This window comes from Panthera uncia (genome assembly GCF_023721935.1).
Source record: "Panthera uncia isolate 11264 chromosome B2 unlocalized genomic scaffold, Puncia_PCG_1.0 HiC_scaffold_24, whole genome shotgun sequence".
Lineage (NCBI taxonomy): Eukaryota > Metazoa > Chordata > Mammalia > Carnivora > Felidae > Panthera > Panthera uncia.
Window position 1 is genome coordinate 117854790 of NW_026057580.1, and position 12478 is coordinate 117867267.

The 12478-nt window shown below is 53.1% G+C and overlaps 1 protein-coding gene across 2 annotated transcripts in view; it reads left to right on the plus strand.

Moving 5' to 3' along the window:
• The first annotated feature begins 505 nt into the window (after nucleotides 1-505).
• KIF25 (kinesin family member 25) overlaps nucleotides 506-12478 on the plus strand; it is a 45149-nt gene continuing 33176 nt past the window's right edge. For both annotated transcript variants that reach the window (XM_049654603.1, XM_049654605.1), the window contains exons 1-2: nucleotides 506-587; nucleotides 8790-8855. In XM_049654603.1, the coding sequence (XP_049510560.1) occupies nucleotides 513-587; nucleotides 8790-8855 (141 nt within the window). In that variant the 5' untranslated portion in view covers nucleotides 506-512. The remainder of the gene's footprint in view (nucleotides 588-8789; nucleotides 8856-12478) is intronic.

Sequence of the window (12478 nt, forward strand, 5' to 3'; positions counted from 1 at the left end):
GGCCGCGGCAGTGCTGCGGAGGAGAAGGGGAGGGCTTGGCCTGGAGCCTCCCTGTCCAAGCACAGGTGGTGCGCCCGCCCCTTCGCCGCGGCTTCACCCCGGGGTGCTCCCCCTGCTCCGGTGCTGCCGCCCCTCCCCCCGCCTCCCTGCAGCGGTTCGGGCCCGAGCGTCGCCCGCTGGCCTCTTCCTGTGCCTGTCCCCTGGCTCCTGTTCCCAGTGGGCTCCACAGGCCCTCCTCTCCCCGCAGACATTCCTGTGGGGAAGGGAGCCACACTCGTTGGGCGGACGCAAAATTACAGGACCAGCGGGAAGGGCTGTGTACCCGCGGGAGGCTGTAATTTACATGGGGTCTGGAACATCCACCGTATCCAGTAAATAGTCTTGCAGTGTAGCCGCTCCCCTCCCTGGCCCCTCCCCCGGTCCCGTGACCCCGTCGCCATGGAAACCACGGGGTGGGGGGGGCGCAAACGCCCGCGCACGCGCAGCAGGTGGGCTGAGGCCTGGGCCCGGCGATGCCGGCGGCGACGGGCGGACGCTGGGGGCGCTTCTGGGAGCAGCGGGCCCGGCAGCTGCAGCGGCAGGTGCAGGTGAGCAGGTGCCGGGAGCGCAGCTGCGGCCCCGCCTGCAGCCCCACCCCCTCCCGCCCCTGAGCCTTGGGGGCGGGGGCCAGCGAGGGACAGTTGGGGTGGCGGCGCCCCAAGACTGCCCGGGACGGAGGCTCCCGCCATCTTCCACCTTCTGCTGTGTAGGGTGCGAGGTCCTTCCTCGTCTGCCCTCCCGCTCCGTCCCCCAGCCCGGCCCCGGACCCCCGCGCGCCCCACCCTCCTCTGAGGCCCCTCTCCGTGACTTGTCGAGGGGCTACTATGTACCGTGCTGAATTCGGGGGTACAGTGCTTAAGCGACCACACACCTGACCTTTCTGTTCCCTGCTCTCGGAGTATAGGTGGAATAAAGGAGGAAATAGTCACAAAATAAACGTAAACCACCAAAGTGGGCCCATGATGACGCTAAGGAGGGGACACACCCAGTCCTACAGGGGCTTGTAATGCAACCCTGGCCGGATGTGGGGGTCCAGGACCGTCTCCCCGTGAGCAGAGGTGGAGCGGGGTTCTCCTGAGATGGGAGGCCACCATCTGGCAGTGCGTTGAGGGTCAAGGACAGAACTGTCCCCAAAGAGGAGCAGCCTCGCAGTGGCATGTGGCCGCGGGGCTGGCGTTGGGCAGAGCCTGGGGGAGGCTGCTGGCTGGGGCTGAGGCGGGAGGGGGGCCCCCGTGCAGCATGAAGCAGGACTAGAGATGTTCTTTATCTTGAGGGCCCCGAAGGGCTATCGAAGATATTTTAAGGGAGGGAGGAAGCAGTTAGATCCATATTTTGAAAATGTCACTCAAAACGTCCCTTGTAGCGAGTGGCCCCGCAAGGGCGAGCGTGAAGTTGTGAGGGCCGAGTTCGAAGTCGCAGGCAGGACTTCTGGGTGGCAGGATGAGGGCCTCTGTGAACCCACTCCCGAAAAGGAAGCCAACAGGTGAGGGTCACGGCAAAATGGTGTAGCGCCCCCCGAAGTTGCCCAAACAGCATCCGCCAAAGGAAGCAACGATTATTCGAGAAACCTGCTAAAAACCTCTGGAAGCACAGAAAAAGTCTGAGGCCCCTTGCCTCACACCGCCCAAGCTCAGCCCGGCAGAAGGTCCACTCTGGGCGTGTGCGGCCAGGAAGACGGGGCTTCCCCTCTCCTCGGCCTCCGACGACGGGTCGCCATATCTCACCAGTCTGGACGGGCCACCGGACAGTCGAGGAAGCTAAGTTCCTGGCTGACTGTGGCGGAGGCTGGGGGCCTCCCTCCTCCCACGGAGCTTCCGCTCCTATCATGGAGGCCTTGCTCCAGAACAGAGGCCGGGGCACTGGGGCTCCAGTCCCTCTTCCCCAGCTCCAGAAGCACAAAGGTTTCATGGCGAGAGAGCAAGCCAGGAGCCCAGAGGCCACAGGCCTCCCGGTGCGCAGAGGGCTGATGTTCGTCTCTGGAGATTTCGCTCAAGGCGAGAGGCAGCCCATGAGACAGAGCTCTGAAGCTCTTCCCACAGGAACTGACTTCATCTGAACCGCTCTGGTGAGGTTCAGAAGCAAGAATCTTCTTAATTACGAGCACTTACCAGTTGGCTTGGGCGCCATAACCAAGTACCACACACCAGGTGGTTCAAAGCACAGCAGTCGACTCCCCCCGGTTCTGGAGGCCGGGAGTCCAAGAGCAAGGTGTTGGTGCTGGTTTCTCCTAAGGCCTCTCCCCTCGGCTTGTGTGTGGCTGCCTTCTGTGGTGTGATCTCATGGTCTTTCCTCTGTGCATGGGTACCCCTGCAGTCCCTCTCTGGGCCCTCTCTGGGCGCCCAGTCACACTGGATTAGAGCCCACGCCAACGGCCTCATTTCAACTCAATCGCCTCTTCCCGGGCTCTGTCTCCAGATACAGTCACACTCTGAGGCCCTGGGCTTGGGAGTCCGACACGTGAATTCGAGGGGAATACAGCCCATAACAAGCAGCAAGCTGACAGGCCACCTAGCTCACACCAGTCTAAGAAGAGTCTGAGGTTGTGCCAGATCTCACAAATGGGCTTCCCAAAGTATCCCTGCCCCAGTTTAATTGGAGCAGACAGTGGAGAAAGTCACGCCCCAGGCCATTGTTGAAGACAAGCAATCGAGAGATCAGGGAGAGGTTAACACGGAGCCCTGCTTCAAAACTGCTGTCTCCGGTGCAGGTGCCGCGTGGCCGTGTACGTGTCCAAAGCTGTGTCCTTCTAGGAGCTACACCAAGGCTTCCCGCTGAGGGGGAAACAGACTTCCCTAGAGAAACCGAGCTGAGTCACTCAACAAAGCACACAAACAGCAACAAAAACAACCTTCAGGTGGGGGAAAGGCGTCACTATCTAAAGTTTCTGCCATATATTTCCTAAAATGTCTGGTTTTCAACAAAAAGAAATTATAAGACATGAAAGAAACAGGGAAGTGAGACTCATCTGCGGGGGGAGGGGGGACAGACAACAAGAACCGCCATTGGGAAGCCTGGTGTTGGCATTAATAAGACGACAAGGCAGTCATTGTGTGAACATACAAATATGCTCAAGGGACTAAACGAAACCGCATTATAGAGGTGAGGGAAAATATGATGATTTCTCATCAGATAAAAAATGTCAATAAAAGATAGATAGAAAATACTTATTAAATACTTATTTAAAAAGATAGAAAATACTTATTAAAAAAAAAATTGTAATCCTGGAGTTGAAAGTAGCTGAAATGAGGACATTCCCCAGAGGACTCAAGAGTAGATTTGAATGGACAAAAAAGAAAAAAAAAAAAAAAAAGAATAAGCAAACTTAGCTTGGTAGAAATTATGCAATCCTAAGAACAGAGGGAAAAACAGAAGGAAGGAAAGTGATTGGAATCTGTTGGTGCAAAGCGTGTAGGCATACCAACATACACACGACACAGGGGCACCAGGAGGGGAGAGCGAGAGAGCACAAGAAACATTCAAAGAAATAATTGCTCAAACGTGTTTCAAATTTCAAATGTGTTGAAATTTGGCATACGTAGAAGAAGCTTCATGGACTTCAATTAGGATAACCACGAAGAGATCCACACCCACATGCATCGTAGTGAAAACACCGAAAGAGAAGACCAGGGAGGGAAGAATGACTCATCAAGTCAATCCACAAGCAGACTCTCAGCAGCAGCAGGGGCCGTGGGGTGATGCACTCAAAGTGCTGAAAGACAAATTCTGTCAACTAAAAATATTATATCCAGCAAAACTGTCTTTCAGAAATGAAGGCAAAATAAAAGTTTTCCCAGATAAACAAAGTCAGACAAGATTCGTTGCTAGAAGCCTTGCCTGATTAAGAGACATTGAAGGAGGTTCCTCAGGCTGAAAGCAAGTCCCTGTCCCTGCCCCAGAAACACAGATCCACAAAGAATGCCAGCAAAGACAGTCACGTAGTTATAAAAGGATAAAGGTGTATTTTTCTTGTTTTCTTCACTGATTTAAAATAAGTAATTGTATAAAACTACAGACATGTAATTGTGTCATTGAAACTATAACTTGTAGAAACGTAATATGTTTGACAGAAGTGGCACAAAGGAGGTGGATGGGGACAAAGTTTTGCGAGAATAGGGCAATGACACCAGATGGTAGTTTGAATCCACAGGACCAGGTGAACCTGGTGGTTCATCATGGTGAAGAAGGCCAGCACAACAAACCCTGCAAGTCTACTGTCCCTTCTCTCCTCAGATTCTTTAATGAACATGAGATTATGTAAAGCAGCAATGATAGCACTGGACTGTCACATATATGAATGTGATGTGTGATGGTACCAACCCAACAGATGGAACAGGGGAGTTCAGCTATAGCAGGAGCGTCTCTACCTCACCAGGCCCTGACTGTCCCTGTGAGGTACACTCTCCCACCTGGCCAGACCCTGACTGTCCCTGTGGGGCGGACTCTTCCAGTTTCAAAGTGTAGGGTGAGCTTTTGAGAAACCACGAAGAAAACTGTTCAAAAACTAATGGAAAATGTCATTGAAGAAATTAACATTTTATGCTAGAAAATATCCAGTTACGGCAAAAGAAGTCAGCAAAAGAGGAACAATCAAAACGTGAGGCACATAGAAAATGAACAAGTGAAATGTTGGGTGCAAACCTACATCAGCAGCCTTCAATGTGAGTGGACAAGACATCAATCAAAAGGCAGGCACTGTCCGGCTGGATAAGAAGCGAGTTCAAACTACATGCTGTCTGTCTACAGGGACATGCTTTACATTCAAAGATACAAATAGCTTGTAAGCAAAAGGATGGAAAAAGGTACATTATGCCACCATTAGCTACAAGAAGACTGAGTGACTGTACTAATATTAGACAAAATAGACTTTAAGATGACATAAATGTCACTACAAATAAAGAGGAACATTTGATAATGACAGAAGTGTAACTCCATCAGAAAGATAGGAAAAGTATATGTGCACCTAACAACATGGCCCTAAAATGGACAGAATTGAGGACACAAAGTAGCAATTGAAAAATAATGGCTGCAGACGTCAACCCTCCCCTTTCAGTAATGAACAAACCAGACAGGGGACCGGCCAGGAGACAGACAACTTGAACAACACTACTGAACCAACTCAATCAGGCGGACGTCCACAGAACACCCTGCCCACACAGCAGGAGGACACATGACCTCAAGTGCACGTGGCACAGGCCCTCTGGGTTAGACAATGTACTGGGCCACAGAGGAAGCCTGCATACACATAAAAGGATAAAGATCATAGACGGTATGTTTTCCGGTTACGATAGAGGGAAGTTAGAAATTAATAACAAAAAAAAAATTTAGGAAATTCACAAATATGGGAAAATTGAATAAGATACTTTTAAATTATAGTAGATCAAAGAAGAAATCACAAATGAGGTCAGGGAACATTTTGAGAGGAATGAAGATGAGGGTACCACCCAGCAAAGTTTGTGGGATGCAGCCAAGGCAGCACTTTGAGGAACAGTCGTGGACGCAAACACCTACACTAAAAAAGAAGCTAGCTCACCAATCAATTACCTAAACACCCACCTCAGGACACGGGATAAAGCAGAGGAAGCAACACCGAGCACCAGCAGAAGAAAGCCACAATAAAGACCAGAGCAGAAACAACTGAAATAGAGCATGGCAAACTATAGGGAAAGTCAACAGAACCAGAAGCTGGCTGTTTGCAAAGATGAACAAAATTAACAAACCCTTAGTTTGACTGAAAAGAAGACTCAAATTAACGAAACCAAGAATTAAGGACAAGGCATTGCTACCAACTTCACAAAAATAAAAAGGAAGTCAGGAACATGCTGTGGACAGCACTGCTGATGATTTCACCAGGGTGAGTTGGTCAAATTCCCAGAGTCACAGATCACCGAAACCGATTCAGGAACTAGAGGATGTGAGCACAACTGTAATGCATGCTGAGGTTAAGTTAGGAATCCGAAATCTCACAAAGTAAACCCCGGGCCCAGATGGTTTCCCTGGTGAGTTGTACCAAACGTGTGAAGAGAAATGAACACCAGTCCTCCATGAACTCTTTGGAAAAATAGAAAGGAGGGAACATTTCCATGCGCCAACACTTACCTGATGTCAAAACCCATGCAGACGTCACAAGAAAACTGCAGAGCAATGTCTCTTATGGATGTAGATGTAAACCTCTTCAAAAAATACCGGCAAACTGAATCCAGTGGTATATGAAAAGGACATACACCCTGACCAAGTGGGAATCATCCCAGGAATGGCCTAGCGTTCCAAGGTCGGTTAACGTCACAGACCGAATCAACAGAATGAAGGACAAACCCCACGATCATTTCGATAGGTCCAAAAACACGCTTTTGACAAAATATTACTTCACTTCGTGATAAAAACACTCAGCCGGCTCCTCAACCTGATAAAGGATGTCCCCGAAACCCCCCTGCTGACACACATAACATGAGAGGAGCAAGACAAACGTGTCCTTTCACATCTGTTCACCGTCTCCCTGGAGGTGCTAGTCAGGGTATTCAGGCAGGAGAACGAAAGGAAAAGGGGTCTGTACCAGAAAGGAGGAAATAAGACTGTTTCTGTCTGCAGATGATCTCGTATATAGAAAATCCTAAGGAATCCACCAAAAAAAAACAACGCTCCTGGCACTAGTGAGTGATTTCAGCAAGATTGGAGGATATGAGATCCATATGCAAAAGTCTGTTGTGTTTCTATTTCATAGCAATGAAAAGACAAAAGTGAAATTAAGAAAACCGTTCCACTTACAAGATAGTCAAAGATGATAAAATGCTTTGGAAGAAATTTAACCCAAGAATTGCAAGACTTGAACCCTGAAAACGATAGTCAACATCATTGGCGATCAGGGCAATGCAGATCAAGTGGCAATGATACGCCCCGGTGGCTGTAATCAAAGAGACAGATGGAAGTATCTCGAGGGTGTGCAAAATGGAATTCTCATACACGGCTGGTGGGACCGTGCAGGGAAGACAGTCTGGAAGTTCCTCAACATGCTAACCGGTTCCGGTCCTAGGCATGTGCTCAAGTGAAGGGGAACCGTGAAGGGGAACGGCGTGTCCGCACAAAACACTCGTTTAGGAATGTCACAGCAGCACTATTTCTAACAGCCAGAAAGTGGAAACAACCCAAATGTCCTTCAAGTGATGAATGGGTAAATAAATGTGGTCTAGCTTCACGATCTAATATTGTCAGGCAATAAAAAAAATGAAATTCTGATGCCGCAACATGGTTCAGCCTTGAGAGCGTGATGACCAGGGAAAGAAGCCGGTCACGAGGGACTGCATATCATATGATTCCGTTGATACAAAATGTCCAGAGTTGGCAAATCTGTAGAGACAGAAAGTAGATTCATGCTTTCCTAGAGCTGGATCAGGGTACGTGGGGGGGGATGGGGTTTCTTTTGGGGTAGCGGATATACTGTGACGTAATTTTGGCGACGTGGCACAATGTGAGTGCACTCAACGCCGAGGACTTGTGCATGTTAGGCAGGTTGCTTGCGTTTAAGGGAATTACATCTCCATAAAGCTAGTCGGGGTGGCATCTTAGAATCGAGGGGACTTTCGTGGAAACACTCCATAGGTTTTCTTCAAGAGGTAAAATCAACTGAGCGTGGTAACAGAAGGTCTAGACGACACCCAGGTTTCCGGTTTCATAACCCGTCACAAAGAGATTGACCTAAACTGGTCACAGTTCTCTGTGGGCTGTGAGTCACGGGGCATGGGGAGAGACCCCCCACAGAAGGGACCGCGGCACGTGAGCTGCCTTCCCGGACCCCTTGCTTTCCTGACCACCAAGGCCTCCAGCTGCTGGCTTTCCCAGCATTCAGTGTAAAAAGCTAGTATTTAAACTTGTCTGCCTGAAACCCTGCAGGCAAAACCCAGCCTCTTCCCTGCCATCCCTCCTCCCAGACCACACCCTCCCTGCCCCCCTCATCCTCCCCTCCCCGTCCCTCTGCCCCTTAACTTACCAAACTCATTCCCACCCGAGGGCCTTTGCTCAGACTTTCCCCTTGGCCCTGGGTTTCCTCGCTGGCCCTCCTCCCCCTCTCTGAACCCCCCGTCGCTGTTTTAGCTGTGACGGGGCTGCTGCCCCCCCCCCCCAGCCACACACTGGCCCTTACACACTAGGATGGGAGCCCCACGCCCGATGGGTTCACTGCTGTATCCATGGCACCCCGACATGTGCCTGGCATGTGACAGACTTCTAGCAGATATCTTTTAAATAAATGAATTAGTAAAAGGAAAGAGGGGTGCCTGGCTGGCTCAGCGGGTAGAACGTGTGACTCTTGATCTCAGGGTCGTGAAGTCAAGTTCAAGCCCCACGTTGGGCATGGAGCCTACTGGGAAAAAAAAAAAAATTGAAAGAGAAGCCGATTTTGGTGAGCAGAAGCCTTACAGAGGTGCCTTCCAGATCTGAATGTGCATATAGGTCACCTGAGCTCTTGTTAAATGTAGATTCTGATGGATTTAGGGGGGGCTTTTCAGCAGTTTGAGGTATGATGCATGTGCCCTGATGCAGGATTCGGTGCCCCCAGCAAGCCCCTGGCTTCTGGGGACCACACTTGGAATGGGGGTCGCAGACATGGGGTGCGGGGCCCCCACTCCAGCCGACCTCCCCCCACAGTGCTTCACTGAGGCAGGCGCTGGCTTCCTTCCCCAGAGGGTTCTCAGGATGGAAGTGTGTACTGATGAGTGTCATTTAAACTGATAATGTCCTGTTTTGGTCCTCGGTTTTAGGCCAAAGAAGAGTGGATAGTTGATCTGGAAACAGAAAATGCAGTTCTCCACCTGAGGCTGGCACAGGTAACACACGCCCGCGTCCGCAGCGCCAGGGGCTCAGGGCCGCCGTCCGGGCCTTCCCTCCCGTTGGCTGAGCCGGTGGGACTGTCTCCCCCATGACCACACGAGGTTCCACTCCCGTCTCTCCCCGCGCTCTCGACCATGTAGTGAGGAGTAAGTTCATGGTGCGTGTGATTTTCCAAACAGCTTCGCTGAGGTGCGACTTACAGGCGGTAACTTCACCCGGTTTGCGTGTGCAGTTGTGTTCGGTAAAGAGCGGTTGCCCAGCACCATGACGCCGTGCACCCCGAAGCCCGCGGTGCCGCTTGACCCCATCGCCCATCCTGCCACCTCCTGGACCAGCCCTGCCATCCTGGGATAGACGCCCGCGTGACTCAGCCCAGACTTCGTACCTCACCGAAAGGAAGAACCGTCCCTCAAAGATGCCTCTGCCCGCTTTTCCTGCTGGTTTGCTCCTAGAAGGGAAGGAGAACAATGGCGAGCGTTCGGGGGTCTCTGTCCACACTGTTCTCGCCCAGTGCACCGCTGCAGCCTTTGGGAGACCCTGGTGGGCCCCGTGTGCCATCCCCATCCTTGTAGGAGGAGAAGACCCGTGAGGAGAAGCGGGGACGTTTGCAGACGCTGACCGTGAGGACTGGGGTGACACAGCCAGGCCCCCCGGGTGGCCGCAGGAGAGGTGGGAGGACCACGCCCCAGAGCCTCTGCCGGAATGTGGCCGTGCTCCCCGGGATTCTGGCCTCCGGGACCGAGAGAGGACGCGTTTCTGTTGTCTTCAGTCTCCCTGTTGGCGGCGATCTGTCACAGAGGCAAGTTTAGAAAACTAACGCACTTGCGAGGTCCTCATCTGTGAATTCCGACCCCTTCAGAATTCTCCCCGGAGGCTCAGGCAGAATCAGGTCTCCGGGCTCTTGACACTCCTTGAACAACCCTGTCAAGTTTCCCTGGACAAAAATGAGTCTCACTAAATTGTGCCTTCATTTACGGCTGATCCTGCTGCCTCTTGAATGAAGGACTGATTTATTTGTTCACGCACCAGCCATGCCTGTGCACGTGAACGGTCACGGCAGCGAGCAGCCTGTCTGAGCCTGCGCCCCGAGGAGCCACGTCTCCCCCGCGTCCCACCATGGCCCCCCGGGTCCAGGGACGTGCCCGCACAAGGCGGGTGAGGCCAGTATCCGCGGGCAACGCCCGTGCCCTCTTCTGCTGCAGGAGCCCCCTGTAGCCGCAGCGGCTGGAGCTCTAGAGAAACTTCCAGCCCCGAGTGGAGGCCGCGAAGCCGGAGCACGGAGCAGGTGGGGTCGCGGAGGTTCACCATCCTTTTTTGGCGAGGGTCGCCGCAAAGCACTAAAGGGTTCTCCAAGCACCGTTTGGGTGAAATTAACTTTTTTTTTTTTTTTTTTTTTTTACATTTACGATTGTTGGGCACAGAATGTCAGTTACATAAACCTGACGACTTTTTTTGGCATTTGTGTGCTTAAGTCCGTCTTCGTCATTTTTGATGATGATGAAACAGAGTCTTCATTTCTGCGGCCCCCACATCCCGCTGGCTCACCTGCAGGTGGCGGGGTGACTGGGATGACAGCGGGCAGCGTGGGTCCGCGTGGTGAGTCAGGTGCACACGGGACCCTGCCGGGAACTGTCTTCTGTTGGATTGCCAAGTCCCTGTGCAGACAGTGGCTGCTCACGGCTCCTGTTTTCGGCGTCTCCCTCGCCCCACGTGAGTCGGATCCCATCCCTCGTGCGGGGTGCTTGGGCTTCTCCCACGTTACCCCCCAATCTCCCGGAGGCTCGCGGCTTCCACCTGTTTCTCCAAAACCAGACCAGCCCCGGAAGCCGGTCAGCCCGCCTCCCAGTACCAAGTGCTCAGTGAGTCTACGTCGTGCTCCTCTGGATCACCGTGGTGCTCACCGTCAGTGCCAGGGAGGGACTTTAGAACACAGGCTTCAGTATTGGCTGTGCCTCACTTTTCTTCCGGAGGGTCTGAGCCTTCTGCGTCTAGGGCCTTTACTTTGCTTCGGTTTCAAGGGATGGAAGCAGGTAGCCCCCAGAGCCTCTGCTCTCCCAGCTGTCTGCAGTCTCTGCCCACGTGCGCCCGGCACCCGTCGCATGTAATGCAGCATCCGCCGCGGGCACCTGTTCTCCGACGTCTTCATAATCCCGCTGACGCTGACGGACGGGCTCCCTGAGCTTCCCTGCTTTGCAGATTCTCTGCCTCACTTGTTCACACTTCTGAATGTTTCCCGTCCACAAGTAACGGACTCTCCAGCCTAAGCAGTGGCCCTTCCCAGCCGCCACCTCTGTGGCCGCTCCCCGTCGCACATGTCACTAGGGCGTCCGCGCTGCTCCTGGGGAAGGAGACGGACGTGCTTGGTGCAGGGTCACGAGCGTCCCAGCCTAAAGCTTGGGCGGAAAGAACACACTCGTGCTCGCAGTTTGGAGTCGAGGGAAGACGCCGGCTTCGACAACACACAGTGCAGGCCCAGAGTGGTGACGTGACGGCACGGACCCACGACGACGCGCAGAGGTCCCTCCCCAGAGGTACACACAGACCGCATCTCCGGCATTCACGAAAGGACGGGATGGAATGACCTTGAAAGTTGACAGAACTCTCGTTCCCCTCCGCTTCCGCATGGATATTTTTGACAGAACGTTTCCTTGCTTCGCAGGTAGTGGGTGGAACCCGATCTGCGGCTCCCTGAGGCCCCACTGAGCAAACGGGCCAAATTAAAACCGCCATCTGGTTTATTCTACTTCCTTTCTGTCACCAGAGGCAGAATCAGTGCCTCAATAACTATTTGCTGAGAGCAGTGCCTTGAACGTGCACGTCGTGTTTCTCTGGAGCTCATCTCTGTGAGGGAAGGACACCGAGGCAAAGTTTGATGGGCACGGCGTTCAGAACCGGGGATCTGCAGGGCGGGCTCCCCGCCGGGGCCCAGAGACTGCCAGCCTCTGCCCAGCTGACGGCAAGGTTGCCTGTATGATGTGCTGTAGAAGCATCGTTAGAACAGTCACACGCCAGTAGACTTGTGTTTGGCAACAGAGAAAGATCTTATAGAAGTTCAAGCGAAGAGAGTCATTGGAAGATCAATCAGCCAGAACCAGGAGGACCCAACACCGCTGTTCATTGTGCGTTTCGCTCAGGGATTGTGTTTTGCTGGATACGGCAGGAAGAGAGGACGGGGGGAAGGGCTGTCCGGGGCCAGGTGCTGGTGGCATCCACAAGTATGCCTGTGGTCCCGCTTTCCTCCTCTGCCAGCACCCACCGTCCGTGTCCTGGACAAAGGGGGCTGTGTGCTGCCGAGAGCAGCCGGTGTCTCCTGCTTCCACGGTGGCTGCTGGGGCTCCAGCTGTCCCAGCCAAGGCCAGACGCTGGGAAGGAGGAGTCAGGCAGACGAGGGAACACACCCAACACGTCCGCCACGTCTGTCCGTCCGTCTGTCTTTAAGTCGTTGCTCAGAAATCCTACCCAGTGACTTGTGCTGGGTCACATGGACATCCTACCTGCCAGAGACCCAGGGAAATGTTGCTTTCGGTGGGACGTTGGTGAATGGGGGTGTAATCGTACAGGAGGGGACACTGAATGGCAGCAGGCCACCGGCGGCCTCCGCCGGGCTAGCAGCCGACGT